The sequence below is a fragment of the Alosa pseudoharengus genome, unplaced genomic scaffold (genome assembly GCF_046254945.1).
Source record: "Alosa pseudoharengus isolate Yale_2024_CS ecotype anadromous, Long Island Sound unplaced genomic scaffold, YU_APseudo_1.1 YU_APseudo_1.1_scf_18, whole genome shotgun sequence".
Taxonomy (NCBI): Eukaryota; Metazoa; Chordata; class Actinopteri; order Clupeiformes; family Clupeidae; genus Alosa; species Alosa pseudoharengus.
In genome coordinates this window covers 34,513,623-34,532,829 of record NW_027468650.1, presented here as the reverse complement: position 1 = coordinate 34,532,829, position 19,207 = coordinate 34,513,623, and the positions used below count along the sequence as shown (strand labels likewise).

The window sequence follows — 19,207 nt, the reverse complement described above, 5'->3', positions numbered from 1 at the left end:
CAATTGAAAGAAACATTACTTTTTGTAGTATAAAATACTTACAAAACAGTCTTTATTACATGCATCCCGTAAAGTTTTGTGAGACTAAGGCCCATTTTACAGTCTCATTTCTAACTAATGGTAGTACAAAAAAAGTTTCAGAAAGACCTGAAAAGCTATCAAAAGTCACATACCCTATTGTTTAAGGTGGTTAGGACAAATAAAATACCAAATAGAAAATACTTCAAGATGTGTCTTGCAAAATATTAGACCGCTACCAAACAGCATAATCTAATGGACTCAATGTGGTGGGTCAAACATACAAAATAACCCCATCTTCAGACATTCATTTTAAAAGACTGACTTAACACAAAGTCTGCTGATAGATAAAATAAATGAAAATACATTTCAAACTAGGTAAAAAAAAATCGTTCAGTATTTGATTGTATCAATAACCAAAATCCGATGATCTTTTAATACAGTCACTATAATCTGTAATATGTGTCTATGATGTTACACAAGACTCTGCCATCACGCAGTGAAAGCAGAGCCGGATTCCCTTTGTTACCTTCATATGGATGCAGTGATCACACTGCTGTTTGGAGCACTTTGCCACAACAGAGGTCTTTGGAGGCTCTTGGTGCAGGCTGCTCAAGCTCCACTAAGGCCTGCATTACAGGAATGTACAAATGCTGGGGGAGGAAAGGTGAAGATCTGTTTTCTCTCTGAGACGCGCTACCGGTGGGTTCCGTACTTGGCTGCCCAGTCGACTCTGCCGTGGACGGGCTGCGCGCGCGTCAGCAGGTTCCCCGAGTTCTTCCCCAGGGCCGAGTAGCTGCTGCCCTTCAGCTGTGATCTCTCCATTCTCTTTTTCCACCCTTCATAATCTGGGATCGCAAGGGGGGGAGAATTTACCACTCGCACGTCTTTAGGATGTGCACATTCATTTAGACATGGGTACAACAACTGTTGCTGTGTGATGGGGTGCTAATCATAGACTGTTTAAATAAGATGCTCATTAAAGCAACACCAAAGAGTTTTTTGTACCTTAAGATAATGTTTCCAAAATCGTTTCAGTGGTTCATCAACTTGTAACAGGGTGAACGGCACTTGTGCATTCGCTTCGCGGCCCTCTATCGGCTATAACCGCACTATGTAAGTTTGCCGTAGCGGGTCTGTAGTTCGATGGAATGAGACATAAGAAACTACAAATTTGACTTGCATCTGATGCATCGTACTTTCATAAATCGTGCAAAATATTCTACCTTGTCTGTGGACATCGTTATTTGCAAAGCCGGTGCTGGATAAACAAATAGCGTGCGTGCGACAGAACGAAAGTTCTTTGGTGTTGCTTTAAAATACCTCATTTTAAAAATTCCCATACAATGTTAAACATTTTGGCTGCTGCTCATGTAGGGTATAACAACCACTAATCACACTGTACTTAACTACAAGATTTTTTTTAATTTTTATCCTGGGAAAAAAGCGTCTGCTAAATTCCATAACCATGCTAGAGCAGTTGTATTAGCCCATATGATAGAATATTACTCTATGAGGCAGTGGTAAGATTTTTGTAATTTAGAACAAGGTCACAATAGCCCTTTTCTAGTCAGCATCAGAGGCATTACCTTCATTGCTCTCAGTAAGAGAAGCGCTGGAAATTGGCTTTGGCTTGGAAGATTTAGTTTTGCCAGTTTTACTATCCGGAACAGTGGAAAGATCAACTAAGAAGAGGAAGAGAAGAAAGACAACATGCAAGAATAGAAGCATGAATGAGAGGGGTGATGATGAGATGAGCTAACAGTGACTAAAGAGAGAGAATGATGTCTACAAGGCTCTGGATGTAAAGACAGGAGTAAGGAGAGTGGACCAAGAGGTGTCTGAGATGCCACAGAGGAGCTTGGTCTCTTATGCAGGAGTAGTATGGACACTCACGTGCGTGCTGACCTCCTATGGGAGCGAGCTGGATCCTCTGACCCACAGAGCCGACTTCCCTCTTCTGGAAGGACGGGATGTAACCTCCGGAGAGGTTGTACGTTGTGCTAATGAAGTTACCTGCAAGTGATAAATGACACATTTCAGAAGGCTCAAATACCACAATGTCATTTATTGAGCATTCTCAGTATGTGTGCACGCTGAATCATTGGTTTCAGCACAATATCTCTTATAATATATATCTCTCTAATGTCTCTTAATTGTTTATCTGAGGTTAAACTAAAGTTAAACTGGATTCATGTTCCATGTGTTTTCAAATCAAATTAATACAGTCTAACACACCAGTTCTGCATCCTGCCAGCCCAATATTCAGAATGATACCCTCTAATGTTATGCTTTAAACAGCATGTCACCCATTTGCTCTCATTTTTAGCGAACAAGAGAGCTGTAGTTTGCTAACCAACCTACAGGGGGCAACCAAGATCCATGTACCGGTAGCTTCAGCACCACTAGGGATATCATTTTAGTATCAAATGCATTAATACTTTGCATAAAAGCTTAGCTAATGCTCCAGTTAGGAGCCATTCATCCTAATAATGCTGCCCAATATGTACCTTTCGGCTGCTCAATTCTGTCAAGTGTTTTTTCTTTTGGTTTATCAGATGATTTAGAAGTGCCCTCTTCTGTTTACGGGCCGCAGCACCAAGACACAGAGTAGAAAAGGAAATGTATGAACATAGAATAACATACAACATAAAACAGGTGAACGAGGCAACAGGAAAGGACAAGCGCTCCTGTACTGAACCAATTAAAGAAGCACTATGCAGGTCTGGTTATTCCTTCGCTGTTTCTGGGTTTTGCCGGATTTGGTCTCGCATTTTTCACTACACAGCTCCCCCTGCAGCTTCGGTAGCAAGTCACTGCTACGCTAAAGCCCCACTAGCTAGCAAGCTAGCCATCAAGAAACCAAGCTAAACACATACAGGGCTCACAATAAAACGGTCTAGCAAACACATTGTTCAAGAGACTATCAAACCACATTACAAAGACGAAGTTCACCCAAGGGTAGGCTACTTACAATTTCAAAAGCAACAAAGCCAAGTCGGCATCTGTTTTGCAGTCTTCTTCGAAACTACAATCTGACTACATTTTCAAGGCACGATTGGATACTTCCGCTGAGTCACATCCGGATTTACCCGGACCGGGACCAGAAAGTTGCATATTCGTTTTTTCGGCGGAGAAGCGATAGGGGGAGACGAAGCACCCACCAAAAGACCCAGAAAGTGTTGTAGAACTATCAGAACGACTCTCAACCTGCAAAATTGAGGTCATTTTTGCTAAAATTGTTCCATAGTGCTTCTTTAAGTGAAACTTTAAGCAGGAAAGACGTGGAATCCAAACAAAGGCAGAAGAGGCCAGGAAAGTGGAAGACTCCACGTAGACAATACGTGGGGCAGATAACTGAATTTTTTCATAAGAATCGTTCACAACTGGTAACAAGCGCCAAAATTGGCACAATTGCTGTATGGGTATTGCTCTTTCAATAAAGAACGTTAGCCATTGCAAACCCCCCCCATGCCAGCCTCGGCGGCCATTTTGTTTCCGCCATTACCAAATTATGTGTTTTTCATCATATCTACTAAGCAAAACAGTTAAGCACATAAATGATGAGATCTACCCCTATGTTTTGATGGTCAATGATGCCAAGGATACCATACAAAACATCAATGAATGCCTCTGGACTGCAATGGCAGCCATTTTGTTATCTGCTATTACAGAATTATATATTTTAGGCCTACATCATATCTTTTTCGCCAAACATCGAAAATCAATAATGGTGATGTCTACCCCCATGTTGATGGTCAAGGATTACAATGATACTATTTCTAATACCATAAAACTTCCAGATCAATAGGTAAGTCTAATAGTGGGACGTCATGATTCAGAATGGAAATCATAGGCTACTATTCATAATTATCATTATTATTCATTATTGATTGATTACAATCATTTATTCTTCTTAAGGAATTTTAAATTCATTTTAATTTGAAAAAAGAAAGAAAAAAGTATTTGGATGTTGCCTTGTATTCTTGTATTTCCGTTCACATTGGAATGCCAAGAACTAATGTAGCCTAGCAACTGTTTCTAAGTGAGTGAGGTTTTTTTTGGAAGGGCAGCTATCCGCCTACACCCTTTTACATAGTCTTACAAGTCAAAATAGCTCTAGGCTAGATTTCACGTCCTGATTTTGTCTTGTAATTGGTGGTCAGAGAGGCAAATTCATTTGCGGTCTGTAAAGTAGGAGATGTGCTGTTGTGTGGAGTCTGTGATGTGTTGTCCTCAAGACTCTTGTCAGTGTGAGTGTGATGTTCTTTAGTGGAAAGGAGGTAGCGTCTGTTTCTCCTGTATTCCTGTCCTCCTTCAGCTGAACGTATGAGATAGGAACGGTCAGTTTCAGCCGGTCTGATGACTACTGCAGGTTTCCACTGACCTTGCTCTTGAAAGCGGATGTGTTGACCTTCCTGCAGCGGCGACAGAGGTCTGGCTGACCTATCGTAGTACGTTTTCGGCTGTTGGAGAGGCGCATTGATGCTGGCAAGATCTGGGGCAAATTTTGACAGATAGTTCACCATGCCTAAGATTGTTTCCAGCTCACCTTTGTCTTTTGGGGCTTTCATCTCTTTGATAGCTGCAATCTTGGCTGGATCAGGCTTGACTCCATCTTTGGTGATGAAGTGCCCAAAGTAGCTGACCTCAGTGGCACAGACAACACTCTTTTCCGGGTTGAGCTTCACTCCTCTCTCTCTGGAACGTTGCAGCATGGCACGGAGGTTTTCATCATGCTCCTGCTTATATGCCGTATATGAAAATGTCGTCCACAATCGCCATGACGCCTTGTAGATCTTCATAGGTCTCGTTCACCTTCCGCTAGAACTCATCCTGGGCAGATTTTACTCCAAAGGGTAACCGCAGGAATCTGTACCGTCCGAACACTGTGTTGAAGGTTGTCAGCTTGGAAGACTCCTCTGTGAGCTTTATAGCCCAGTAGCCTGACTTGGCATCCATGACACTAAAGTAGCATGCTCCAGCTAACCTGGATGTGATGTCATCGAGGGTTGGTAATGGGTAGTGCGGTCGTTTGATTACCTTGTTCAAGTCTTTGGGATCAAGGCATATCCTCAGCTTGCCTGTGCGTGGTTTTTCTGCTGCTACCATTGAGTTGACCCATTCGGTTGGCTCGGTGACTTTCACGATGATCTTTTGTTTCTCCATACTCTGTAGCTCATCCCGCAGGCGATCACGTAAAGCAACGGGTCTTGGTGGGTGAACAACGGGCACTGCATTGGGGTCGATGTGAATGGTACATTCACCAGGGAAAAGTCCTATTCCTTTAAAAACGTCTGCAAACTCCTCCATTATAGACACCTCTTGTTCAGCGGACACAGAGAGAATGAGCTTGATCAATCCAAAATCCAGGCATGCTTGCAATCCTAGCACTGGTGGTGCATGTGTGTCTACAACATAAAACTTCAGCATCAACTGAATGTCCCTGTATTGGCATTTCATGTTGTACTTGCCCCTAACTACAAGCTGCTCTCTACCATAACCATAAAGCGGGCACATTGAGGGTTGTAGCATATTCTGTATTCCCAATCCCTTAGCTGAGGCCCCGGTGTCCAATTTGGTATCTTGAGAACTATTTCCCTCTGTTACTGCATCAATAAACAAGTCTTCACCGTCTGTGTATTCGTCAGGTTCATTTTCACTCACTGCATGGAACGACATACTTTTGCAAAATGGTTCCACTTGTTGCACATCATGCACTGTTTCCCTTTTGCCGGGCAGCTGTTCGTGTCGTGTGCCTTATTTCCACAGTAGCCGCAGGTTTTAGCGCGACCATGGAAGCGACCCTTATCTTTCTTCACCGTTATCCACACCGCATATCCACAGTCCTTCACAAGCAGCCTCAATTCTGTGACAAACTGCTCAAAAGGCTCGCTAGGTCCCTGTATCTTCTCATGGAACTTGTAGCGTGCGGAAATTACATCGGCATTACATATGCTTCAAAACGTTCATAGTATGGCTTAAAAACTTTTGCTTCTGCCTCCGTTAATGTCCATGTATTGTAGATATCTCTACCTTTTTTCTCCGACCCTATCAGTTTGGTCTTACCTGTACAGCTCTATGCAGCTGTAAATGCCTGGACTAGTAACTTTATCCTTAGATGCTTCAGAAAACATAATAGTTCAAACATATATACCACATTTTCTATTACTTCACCATACTTCAAATTAAATATTTTTTCTGAAATTATTTCACGTTTTGTGCCTTTTTTTCATATTATTTGCTAGAAAGGGCATTAAATACTCTAAAATCACACTCATATATATTTTTGTGATGTTCCCAAGGTCTGAAATGTAGGATTCAATAATAAAAACATTGAAATATGTCCCATGGCTAAAATTCTGGGGCAAAATGGGTTTCTCCAATGGCAAAATTGGCGGCCATCTTGGAAAATGGCCGCCATTTTGAAAATTCACGTGGCTAACGTTATTTTTCAAATAAATGGCCTCAGAGGGATAAACATATCAAATTTTACGCTTGTCACCAGAATTGAACGATTGTTACAGTTATCTGCCCCACTACCTACAGTGGCAATCTGGGGGACACTTGAGCTTAAGCTACAAGTGACAATACTCTGCTTGTCTAATGAATTAAGTAAAGGGTAGAGCAAGGGTTAATATCTGGTGTCAGTCATGTGGGGCAAATGAATAATAGAGACGCCGGTCACCCGCCTGGCCGTGCCACTTAAGCTCATTCAAACCACTGCTTTGTGCTAGACTGGCATGTCAGATTAGCCGTGAATTAGGAAATTAGCAGGTTAGCCGAGCAGAACGGATCATATTTAGTACCTGGGCAGCGCAGACCATGCCAGGCCTTTACAAATGCACCATGGAAAAGTAACAGTCACTGACCTGCGTTGACCCGGGTGATGGATGATCCACCACCAATGGGAGCAAGTGGCTTGTTCATGGGATTCGTGGTGCCTTCCAGCGGGTCCTTGCTTGTGCCCTTGTCACCCGATGATGATGTGTTCTTGCTAATCAAGCCTGTAAGAGTACACAAAAACAGCCATCCATTGTCAAGGCAAAGCTAATGTCATGACATGAGTGAAACACAGGAAAAGATGTTCAATTCCTTGTGCTATTAGTTGTGGACCTCCAAAGGTAGCTAATCAACAAGCAAACCGAATGAATACAGTACAACATGAGACAAGATACAACAGCAATGTGCAACTGGCTCAAGACAGCCACAAAATGCAGCAGGCTGGATCTGTCAAGAAAAATGTCTGAAAACTGCACCGTAATGACTATGTGCAGTTAATTCCACATTACCTGGAAGATAGCGTGACTGGCGCAGGTAATGCTGTCTGGCTGAGGTTGAATTCTGGATACCCAAATCTGTCTGGTTGACTTTAATGTTGCTTGGCAGCTTTGTCACAGTGCTGAAGGTATACAGGGCTTTTTGTTCCTTGGACCTGGATGTTTTAAGGAGAAACAAGGGACAATTAAATATGTGAGACAGCAAAAGTTCACGTTTACAGTAAAGACTTAATTTTTGTGTTCGCAAAAGTTGTTATTCACTTAAAATACCACCATAAGCAAAAGCATGCTGAGAAAATGCAAACTAGTTTGACTAACAAAACAAGTAAAATGATGATAAGCTAAAGTTTCAAAAACGACAATTTGAACAAAACCTACTGAGCGTTGGAGTCCTTGTTGGCCTTCTCCTCCTCAGGGCCTATGCTGGGCTTCTTGGAGCTGGACACGGCAGTGTCCGAGCGATCTGAGTCATCCCAGCTGTCCGACGGTTTGGACATGGTCTGACCCCACCGCCTACGTCCACCCTTCACACCCACCATAGTGTTCTCGCTACCTGGCAGAGAAGACTTCTGTCCAGAAAAACAAAGACCAGAGGATAAGGGGGTCAGGACTGCCAACACACAGATCTGTTTGTCAAAATGATACTGTGCTAATAATAGAGGCAAACTCAGTCTTATGTACGTTACCTGGTCCACCGTTAAACTTTATATAAACATTTTTATAAAGTGTTTTAAAGCGACAATAATTATTCAAAAGTCTCGGACGCCAGGTATAAAACATAGCAAAAGTGATGCGTTTTAAAGAAGCCCTATGCAACAATTTTAGCAAAAATGACCTTAATTATACAGGTTGAGAGTCGTTCTGATGGTTCTACAACACTTTCTGGGTTGTTTGGTGGGTGCTTCGTCTCCCTTTATCGCTTCTCCGCGGAAAAAACGAATATGCAACTTTCTGAACCCGGACCGGGTAAATCCGGATGTAACTCAACGGAAGTATCCAATTGCGCCTCGAAAATGTAGTCAGATTGTAGTTTCTAAGAAGACTGCAAAACAGACGCCGACTTGGCTTTGTTGCTGTTGAAATTAAGTAGCCTACCCTTGGGTGAACTTCGTTTTTGTAATGTGGTTTGATAGTCTCTTGAACAATGTGTTTGCTCGACCGTTTTATTGTGAGCCCTGTATGTGTTTAGCGTTTCTTGATGGCTAGCTTGCTAGCTAGTGGGGGTTTAGCGTAGCAGTCACTTGCTACCGAAGCTGCAGGAGGAGCTATGTCGTGAAAAATGCGAGCCCAAATCCGGCGAAAACCCAGAAACAGCAAAGGAATAACCAGACCTGCATAGGGCTTCTTTAAAACTAACATGTATTGCTATAGCTAAGTCATCTGTTAAGCTAACGAGCTGAAGTGAAAGGGTACATGTGGTGCGTCTGTCATGATATGTTTTCAACAGAATGCAAATTGAAATGAATAAGAGCGACTCCAGGAGCTGCTCTGAGGTCACCTTTGGGAGTCCGTGTGGCCGCTCCTGTTTGAGCGGGTCGCTGTGGTGCTCTGTCTGAGGGACGTTCTGAGGTAGAGGCTGAAGGGGCTGCTGGGAACTCCTGCCAGACAGCTTCGTCGAGGACTTTAGCACCGGTTCCGAGGCCGACTGGATCTCTAGTTTAGGATCTGTAGCCTGGGACGACTTTGCTTGGGACTTTCGGAGATCTGAACTCTGTGGTCGGGGACCCAGCAACTGCCCCACTTGAAAGTAGGGATATCGTAGAGCCTAAAATATGACATCAATATGAAATGCAATGTCAGCCAAGCTTATTTAAAAATCTCTCCTTAACTTTCAGTCGCAAAATAACTGTAAGACCTATGCAAAGGTTTGGTTGAAAATAAAAATCTAACTGTTCAAATCCATATCATCAATCTATAATGTCAACTACATGATCATATCAGCACACATTCAAGATCTTTAATAATGCCACCATGGCTTGTCCTTCAGTAAAGTATCAGGGTGAAAGCCAAGCGTAACAGACTGAGCCATACTGTAACACAGATCTTTTAACTCCAGTCCCCTGACATTAGCCTGATCTTATAACCCTCAATTATCAGATACGTGCAATATGCTGATAGAAAAATAGCCACACCAGGAATGATAACTTTAAAGATAACTAGATAGAACTTAGCGGTAAAAGTATCCACACTGAACTAACGAGAAGGAAAGTCTCTCCTTGTGTTGATGAATGGCTAAAACTTTACGATATCGTTCTCCATGACTCCATGTTATTAGAAAGATACTTTTTTGTTGTTATCGTTCTTGGTGTGAGTGGCCCTTTAGTCTAGTTCCAGTGGAGAAGGGGCATCATTGACCACGCTGGTCATTGTACCTGTGCAGCCGTGGGTCTCTTCTTGGGGTCCCACTGGAGCATGTCCCTCATCAGGGAGATGGCCTCATGACTTGCGTTGGGGATTAGGGTCTTCAGAGGGGTGGGGACACACTGTGGGAAGCGGAAGTTCATTGCTGACGCAAGCTGGTATCCCTCAGGCCAATCAGACTGCAGGACACAGAAAAGATGTGTTTCGGTCATGTAGTATTACAGTATGGTATGCTGGATAGGTCTGGCAGGTGGACATTCAAACGATTGAAAAAAAGTATCTTGGAGTTCCATATGAACTCATTAATATGTAGGAGGTATACTGTAAAGCAAAGTGTGGTCCAGGGACCACTGGTGGTCCGCAAGCTATCCTAAGTGGTCCGCGGGCAGACGTGGTAAAATATAATATAGATGAGTTGTTTGCAAAATATTGAACCAACTTGTATGTAAATCAGTTCGGCAAAACTGCCTATGTAAGCTACACCAGTTTAAATCACAATAAGCAAGGTGCAAAGACAATAAGCAAGGTGGTTCAGTGAGTAGCTAGGTGGTCCGTGATTTTTTTTTTATTGGTTAAGTGGTCCTTGGTCTGAAAAAGTTTGAGAGACACTGCTGTAAAGGAACAAAGCAGCAGCCAATTTCACATTATTAATGGAATTTATGTCAAATGTGCTAAAATGCATGATTTGTAAAATATGTGTTAATTATTTTGCCGTAATATACATTTCTGAGAAGGAAAAGCTTGAAATAGCACTCTTCCTTCATGGGAGATGGTGTCCTATTTCTAAAGGGAACACAGGTGACCTTGGGAAATTTCCAGCAACTTGAGTGCGGTCACACCTCTATGGATTGTTGGGCGCAACTTGGGCAGGTACTGATGTGGCCCAGATAAAGCTTATCTTACCTTCTTCACCGTGCCAAGGACCTGGCAGATCTTGAAGATCTCGTCCACCTCGCTGTTGCCAGGGAACAGTGGCCTGAGGGTGTAGAGCTCGGCCATAATGCAGCCCACGGCCCAGATGTCTATGGGGGAGCTGTACACAGATGACCGGAGGAGAACCTCTGGAGCGCGATACCTGGGGGAAAATGGAATTTTAATGGAAGAATGTATTCATCAACAATGTATAGGAACGTCAGCTATTACCAACCGTCACGTATTTCCAACTTTTTAGGTATATGTGTCACTTAATATTAATTTCTATACAAACCAAGACGGCGAATTCCAAAAGAAACGCAAGCACCCATACCATAAGTGTATTTAAATTAGCTATGTACCAAAAATTACATTTTACCGTGACTCGAAGAGCTGTAAACAGAGTTGTAAGGCTGCGTGTACAAATCCGCTTGGAGCTCCAGTGGAATTTTGATTTGCGACAACTCGACAAGAATTCTCGGGCTAACCGTTGATGTGCCGTGAGAAAGGTTGGGAATAGGCACCCACCAGCCCAGCACTAAACTCCGAGGTGGTAAACAAAATCGAATATTTCAGGCAGTGAAAGCCCCGGTAAGAACCAAATTAGATTTTGTTCAAATCTACACACCTATGGCTACTGAAAAATGTAAGGTTCGTTCATTTTTCAATTGTTATTTTGAAGTATTAAAAAACGTTGTTGGTTTTTTTTCCGAACGAAATGGTTGGTAATTAGCACATTTACGATAAGATTCTAAAAATCCATGTTACATTTAATGAACCAAAACATTCTTGAAAACATTTATTCTGCAACATTCTAATCGCACTGGGAATTGGTACCTGCCAAAGGCAGCTGACCACATCAACAACCTATTTTTCACCCTGTAATTTCTCTGTTTCACCATGAGACCAGGCCATATTCGTGCAATCAGGAGTCTAAATACACTAGTACCAAAATTGTGTCCCCATCCAAAAGTGCCTTATTATCAATGTATTGTCATATTGTGTTTACAAACAGAAATTATTCCAAATTCAGACTCAACAAAGTGTCTGTGTTTCAGCCATTATTAAGTTGCAAAGTACATTCTGAGGACAGGGAATGCCGCTGTAGGGGAATGAAGTTCAATGCTTGATTGGCAGCGGGCCAGATCATTGTGTAAGGTCCATTGGATCTTACTGAGTGAGTGGAGCTAAACATTTGTTAGGACAGCGATTCACTCACTCCATTTGCATTCTTCCTAATGTAAGTCATTACCCTACACATTAAATTAGAAATGGGCAATCTAACAGCAACTTAAATATAAAGCAGTGGTACTGCAAACCGTGTACCCCATCAAACCTTTATTCATATCGTAGACTTGTGAATTCATTAAATGCAAAACAGTAATTGTGTAGGGCATAATTATGGTTGTTTTTGGCATACTACAGAATACATTTTTATTCTGACTAAAAATCTAATACAGTACTGATTCTACTACACATGCTTTAAAAAATCTAGGCCTATCTAAGCAAAAAGATCTAGCTTATAGATCCTCACTTCAAATGTGTTTTTGTTGGCAGACCTGTTTTTAAGGAATATCACAAGAAAAGGCATTTTAAAGTTCTATTACCATCGTGTGGAGACATAGTCTGTGTATGGGGGGCGGGATCTGATCTCCCTGGCCAGTCCGAAGTCTGCTATTTTCACCAGCTCTGGACCCATGCAGAGCAGGTTTTCAGGCTTCATATCTCGATGGAAAAACCCTACATGTGCCATCATAAACACACTGTGAGAACTGGAAATGGAACACATACAAGTCTGACCACTCTAATAGTCAGGGAGTCAGACAGCTGACCACTCTAATAGTCAGGGAGTCAGAGAGCTGACCACTCTAATAGTCAGAGTGCTGATGTTGTGACATACTGTATTTACAGCATTTATTTCATGGCATCAAGTGAGAGTATAAAAATATCGCAAATCACAAATGAATGGGATAAAAGAATAACAGGACAGAGGACAGCAAGAGGCTTACCATGTTTGTGCACAAAGGCTAAGCCAGAGATCACCTGAAACATGATGTTTCTGATTTCATTTTCAGTGAACATCTTATTTTCTCTAAGATGGCGATAGACAGATCACCCAAGTGAAGAAAAAGAGAAAGAGAGAGAGAGAAAATAGAAAAGAAAAAGAAAGTGAGGAAGGACAAGACCCGAAACAAATACAACCCACAGGACATGTGACGTTATGGTCAAGTGAGCCATACTCAGACCCTGTTTACATCTCTTTTTAGAATGCGTCTTGGGTGATCCGATCACAAGTGGTCAGCCGAGACACATCACTGTTTACACATGAATTCACGGTGTACAGCCAGAGACATTGCTGACCACTTGTGTTTAGATTCTGCTATTGCTAACGTCACATCCATTATGACTCCCATTGTCCGGGGCGCATCCAAATGCAGTGTTTACACTACAAAAGACATGTGGTCAAATGTGTCTTAGACCAGTGTTTCTCAAAGTGTGGTCCGGGGACCACTGGTGGTCCGCAAGCTAGCCCAAGTGGTCCGTGAGCAGACGTGGTAAAATATAATATAGATGAGTTATTTGCAATATTGAACCAAGTTGTATGTAAATCCAAACATTTCTGCAACACTGCCTATGTAAGGCATACCAGTTTAAATCATATAAATTCTCTGACCCAATAAGCAAGGTGCAAAGACAATCAGTGAGTAGGCCTATTGTGTAATTTACTGTCTACTTTTTTTTTTTAGCTAGGTGGTCCGTGAGGCTATTTTTATTGATTAAGTGGTCCTTGGTCTGAAAAAGTTTGAGAACCACTGTCTTAGACCATCACAGCAAGGGTTTGAGCGATCAGATCACGATGATCTGGTGATTGTTTACACTTGTATTTAGAACTGACCACTTGTGATCAGATCACCCAAGACACATTTTAAAAACAAATGTAAACGGGGTCTCAGATTATACAGCCAGCCATATCTGAGCAAGCCTTTCAGGGTGATTCAATCCCTCGTATTCTATGGAAACCCTCCTTATCTAAACAGAGTGAGTTTGAAGTTATGCTGTATTCCATATCTGGGGCACACTTGACTTTTCACAAGTCCTTCAAGTACAAACCCAACAGCTGAGCATGGAGAGGAGAGGCAAGTGTAAGATTAAGTTGAATACAACAAGGCCTAAAAAGTATTCATTGTATGTTTATTAAAAGTATATTGCACTGTTTGTGCTTTTGAATTTGTCAGTACATACAATTCCATGCTCAATTGTTTTGGTTTATCAGAAGTGCATTTCACAGGCCTCGGAGGTAAACCTACCATGCTTATGGATAAATGATAACCCTTGCAATATCTGAAAGCTTATATTTCTGATGGCAGACTCTGGAAACAACTTGTTTCTGCAAATGGAGAATCAGCACAACTTATATGTAGATAATGTAACAAAGGCTACCTCTCTAGCCCTAAACATAGACTATCTTCTGCACTAGTACTGTAGGTGTCAGCAAACAAGACATTGGTTATTAAAACCATAACCATCAAACTGCATGTGGTAGACCCCCATTTTCTACAAGCTTAATACAATGCAATGCATACATTTCTATAAATATAAGGTATTTGAATAACAATGTGCACATTACTTCTGTACAAATACATACATGACCATTTTCATACTGATATTACAGGGAGTGATTGCATTCTAGATCTGGTAGAACTACACAGAATAAAAATATACACTACCCAGAACATGTCTTTACTAGCCTAAGGGATTGGTATGAGTGCTAAGGTACTTTTCATACCTGTCCTTCATTAGCTGATAGAGATTCTCCTTCATGTACTCGAAGACAAAGTACAAGTGGTCATTCTCACGGATGACCTCCTTCAGTTTCACAACATTGGCATGATTTAGTTTCTTTAGTGACTGCAAGAACATACAAAACATCAGATGAATACAATCAGCCATGAGCATGTAAGTTAGTTTAAAACAAAAGCTTTGGGGAAAATGTTTACCCACTAGGAACACTAATATTAGTAATAATATTAATATATACTGGCACCTTGACTTCTCTCAGATTCATGCATTCCTCCCAGGAATAGAACTTCCTCTTCATCCTGTGACACAAAGTACAGGTGGCCAAACAATGAGTGAGCCATGTCTCCATGGTTCAAGCACCACAACAGCCAATTTTTGTCAGGCACGGGAGTTATCTTGACACATAAAACTGTCCATCCATCTTGAATTTACTACCACCAAATAATTGCAATCTCTCTTTTCTTCCTTGACCACTGGGCTTATAGCCCTAATCATCAGTACATGTACTAGAAATTGTATTAGAAATACACAGAAATAGTAAATAGCATTAAAAACATTTGACACCCGACAGCTTTGAGGTGAACCACACTCCCATTTATATCTAGTACTGTGCTCATTACCACATTAATAGATTATAGCACTCCTGTAACACTGTGTACAGTATAACGCTATCTGGTAAACTGCCGTTCTGGTGCAACCCAATCTAGTCATGCACCTGACACTGCTTCTGTGTGTGGAATTATGTAATGGATAGTGGCGCACACACACACACACACACACACACACACACACACACTCCCACACACACGTGGCTATATTGCACATCAGTTGATGTGGCATGGTGGCAACTCAACACGGTGCACTTTCACTCCTTTCACTGTCACCGGGGCTATCGCTTTGCATGGTAACGGGCCGCTTGTACACACTCCGCTGCTGCCTCCGCTGGGGCATCCATTATTCAGACACGCAGCTCCGCTGAAAGAACAGGACGTGTAAGCTGGCTTGCCAGAGGGGCTCAGACGAGACGAGGGAAAAAAGGACGGAAGCCCTCAGACTGAGCTAATTTGCTCTAATACTCTGAGACTTTCTGAGCCAGACTGTCCCATGGGTCTCTAAGTCCACGTTAGGCTTTACTCATAAACCTTGAGCCAGAATATGGCAAAATGGGTCAATGACTGATCGCACTGCCTGATCAGCTGTTTCAGTCCAGGATATAGCCTATACAGCATTCAAATTAATTAACCACAATGACAAGCACTGAGATAGCTGTCACATACTATAGTAATGCACCTGTTATGCCATCTTCACATTGCTGCATATATAGGTATGTATTTCCAGCTCATATATATATGCATACAGACATACATATATTTCATACAGATGAAGTCATACCTCTTAATGGCCACCAGCTCTCCTGACTCATTGCTTTTCCCCATGAGCACACTGCCGTATGTGCCATCTCCCAGTTGCTTCAGCGTGGTGTACCGATTCATCCTTCAGGCGTCATACGAAAGGACGAGCAGCCCCCTCTCCTCCAACGTTGTCTGGGTCTCAGGTGATCCGTAGGTCACAGCTGTGTGGGGTCACTTGAATCCACTCGATGTCCAGCTCATTTCTTTTCTTCACAAGTCAATTATGTCTGCGGGTGCCAACTTTGTACCTGTGGATGCACAGCACAAGTTATTACATAATCTGTGTGTGAAAACAACAACACGGCAGACTCTCCTCCACACCACTGCAGACTCTATCCCAGTGGGAGTTGTTTAGGAATACTACGTCAGCGTGGGTAAAGGAGGGAGGCCATCTTGTGCGACTTGCCTGCCTGCCTCAGCGGGGATGGATTAGCAGGCCATGTGTGCAGGCAGGCCGGCCCAGGAGAGCCACAGCTCAGGGGAAATGAGTCAGCCTCAGGGCGACCAGCCCGACGCACAGGACAGGGATGATGGAAGTAGATGGGAATAGGAGCTTAAGGTCTTACATCACCGCCAAAACGTACAACGCGGGCCGGCTGAACTACAAGCTGCTCTCAATCTCTTTAATAGCTAATTAGAATGACTGCCAATTTGTATCTTAAGAAAGTGTTGGCTTGGTCTTATGCAGGTGATGGTAACGCGGAATGGCTTGTTATGCATCATTCACAGCCTCCCTGGCACCATAAAGGTCCTCTTAATCATCATTCATTTCTAAACTAATTTTAGTTGCAGCCTGACAGGGGACACAAAGACACCAACAGAAATCTAGTTCAGAACTATTTACCTGAACACACACCTGATCTTACAGGGAACAATGCTCCTTAGAAACGTTTACATGCAGGGCATAGGTGACAAGTACACACTGGACAAAATGAATGATCAAATATCACTTCAATGGTGCGAAGAGAAGTCTTTCTAGATAACAGGCAAAGGTTTTTGAATTGTCCAACATGGCATTTTCAAACATCACTGAAACCATTTTTTTCCACCTTGTTTGTATCCACAAACCTTAAGCTTGAATACCTTGTAATCTCTTGGAGAGGGTGTTAAGAAGACTTAACAGCATTTGCAAGCTTCCCAAGGTCGCTGAATAAGCTGAAACCCCTCACATGGCTTGAGATACACATCGTCTGGCTTTGCAGTAATCAGACGTCACAAGCTATTTTGACCATCGTCAAAATACTATTGAGCTGTCTAGCTAGCATAGCATAGCATATCTAGAGCCCAACACTGCATTCACCGCACTCATCGTGCTGTAACACATTACAAATGACTGAACAGTTAACGTTACAATGAAAGTTCTCACTTCACATTAGGCTCGAACAGCTTAAACTTGGCCATCAGGCAATAATTATTTTACCAGATGAATATCTGTCAAGTAATTATTTATCTCTAATAAAGATTTACCTAGTCTGGAAAACAGAGTTAACTTTGCCCTTTTCAGAGCAAGTGAAGTAGCAGCTTCTAGCCATCTCTCCAACATCAAGCATTAACTTACAAGCAGTACATTAAGCATTAAGTCGGCTAACATAGCCTACCAATTAGCTGCATTCAACTCAGACATAACATGCCTTTTCTGACATGAAATTGAATGCATCCTTTTAAATACATTGATCTAGATTCAATCAGGAGCTGTCTGGAGCTGAAAAGCTACCCAACTTTAATGTTGGTCGAGTAGTAGAAAGCTAACATTAGCTAGCTTCCTTCCTTCCTTCCTATCTTGATAACGTTAGCAAACAAGCGTCCCACACATTTTAAGCCTGTTCAACAGCTAGTGCTTAATTTTCAACTTACCATGATATATCGTGCCTTTTATGATTGCTGTCTGGATTTATATAAAAATAACAAAGAATCGTGTGAAGCGAGCATATACATTCAGCCTCCTAAGATGTTGGTGTTGTGTTGTTTCTGTTCCGACAAGGTGTGTACATCCCTCTCCTTGGCAACGCTACTGACTCTAACACAGAGCAACGGGAACGCTCAGAGCCATAGAGAGCGTTGGCTCTCTATGGCTCTGGGAACGCTGCCAGCTCAAAATAAGCAATGACTTGTGGGAATTGTAGTTTTGTAAGAGATGATTAAAGGTGTTCTAAAATAATAATTGGGAAATCAGGTACAATAACAATAATCTTATATTCCAGGTTGGCTGTAATCAAAATTCAATCAAAGTTGCTAAAATTATTGTCAAAGAAAAACTAATATAATTTCCAAAATGTAGCCAAGACGAGGACATTTAGGCCGTCCAACACACCTAAAATGTACTTCCCTGTTTGACCGATAGGTGGGAGAATGACTCAAGATTCCAGCAGTGTATTTCATCAACTGGTTTGGAGGCGCTAAAGCTTGATGAAAAAACGTTTGTGTCTTGGTCTTGGAGGGGCTATTGGCAATGAAAAACGTTTAAATAACAAACAATTTTGTAATCACAATAGGCCTACACATTTTTAGATAGATAGATAGATAGATAGATAGATAGATAGATAGATACTTTATTGATCCCCAAGGGGAAATTCAAGGGTCTCAGTAGCATATAGGCTAGACTTCACACACAACATGCACTTACAGCAGAAATGGTAAACATAAGCAGGGGCGCAGCTACCCATTTTTTGAGGGGTATGCAACAACAAATTGCCCCCCCCCCCCCAAAAAAAAAAAAAAAAAAAAAAACCACAAACAACTAAAGTAAAACAAAAGTCAATAATGTATTACATTTTTATTATTTTTTAAGAAATTCTGCCGATTTGAACTTGAAGTATTGTTAAATGTCGCATTGTCACTTTAAGAGAGTCAAACATTGGTTCTCATAACGTCCTTTTGCCAGCTGTTGCTCACAAAGGATAAGGCTGATCCAACTCTAGCCTTTGTTTGCGCCACATTGACAGCACAATATTAAGTTATTACAAGGAGTCTTCATTGTTAGGAAATGGAAACATGTAATGAGTTGTTGCTAGTGTGACATTTCTGTTTGCAGTTTGCCATTAAAAGTGCAGTATGAGCATGGTAGCCACCTAGCTATCTGAATGGAATAGGCTATTCCAATCGGCATATGCTTAGCAAACGCTAGTTAGTCTGGTAACATGAATAACATGAACATGAAACGTGTGCCTCCAAGCACAGACGTCACACTTTAAATCCTATCTGTTGCTTTTCACCATCCACTTATTTAACTACTGTCGCATACCTTGACATGCCATCTCATTTTCCCTTTCTTTTTCTATTTATAGCCCCTGACAGCTTTTTTGCTTTATCCATCTTTTTCCATAGACGAAAACTCACTACTCCTACCTGCTCACTCAGCGCTCACGGCACCCCCACCCCATGTCAAAATTCTATGATAGAATCTTATGAGATAGGGCGCCTACT

The 19,207-nt window shown here is 41.9% G+C and overlaps 1 protein-coding gene across 3 annotated transcripts; it reads right to left on the bottom strand.

Annotated features, from left to right (window-relative positions):
* Positions 1 to 35: 35 nt before the first annotated feature.
* Positions 36 to 17,772, bottom strand: mak (male germ cell-associated kinase). Of its 3 annotated transcripts, none has more exons than XM_076291053.1 (16): positions 17,639 to 17,772; positions 15,765 to 16,032; positions 14,617 to 14,671; positions 14,359 to 14,480; positions 13,880 to 13,959; positions 12,179 to 12,311; positions 10,563 to 10,734; positions 9,671 to 9,838; positions 8,797 to 9,063; positions 7,677 to 7,867; positions 7,311 to 7,453; positions 6,891 to 7,025; positions 2,529 to 2,597; positions 1,915 to 2,034; positions 1,608 to 1,703; positions 36 to 866 (listed from the first exon to the last, which is right to left on the bottom strand). In XM_076291053.1, exons 2-16 carry the CDS (start codon positions 15,863 to 15,865, stop codon positions 715 to 717), a joined length of 2,004 nt encoding a protein of 667 aa, XP_076147168.1. In that variant the 5' UTR covers positions 15,866 to 16,032; positions 17,639 to 17,772; the 3' UTR covers positions 36 to 714. The 3 variants fall into 3 exon arrangements, with proteins under 3 accessions (XP_076147168.1, XP_076147167.1, XP_076147169.1); XM_076291052.1 differs by lacking the exon at positions 13,880 to 13,959 and adding an exon at positions 12,581 to 12,663; XM_076291054.1 differs by lacking the exons at positions 13,880 to 13,959; positions 14,617 to 14,671; positions 15,765 to 16,032; positions 17,639 to 17,772.
* Between the last annotated feature and the right edge of the window lie 1,435 nt (positions 17,773 to 19,207).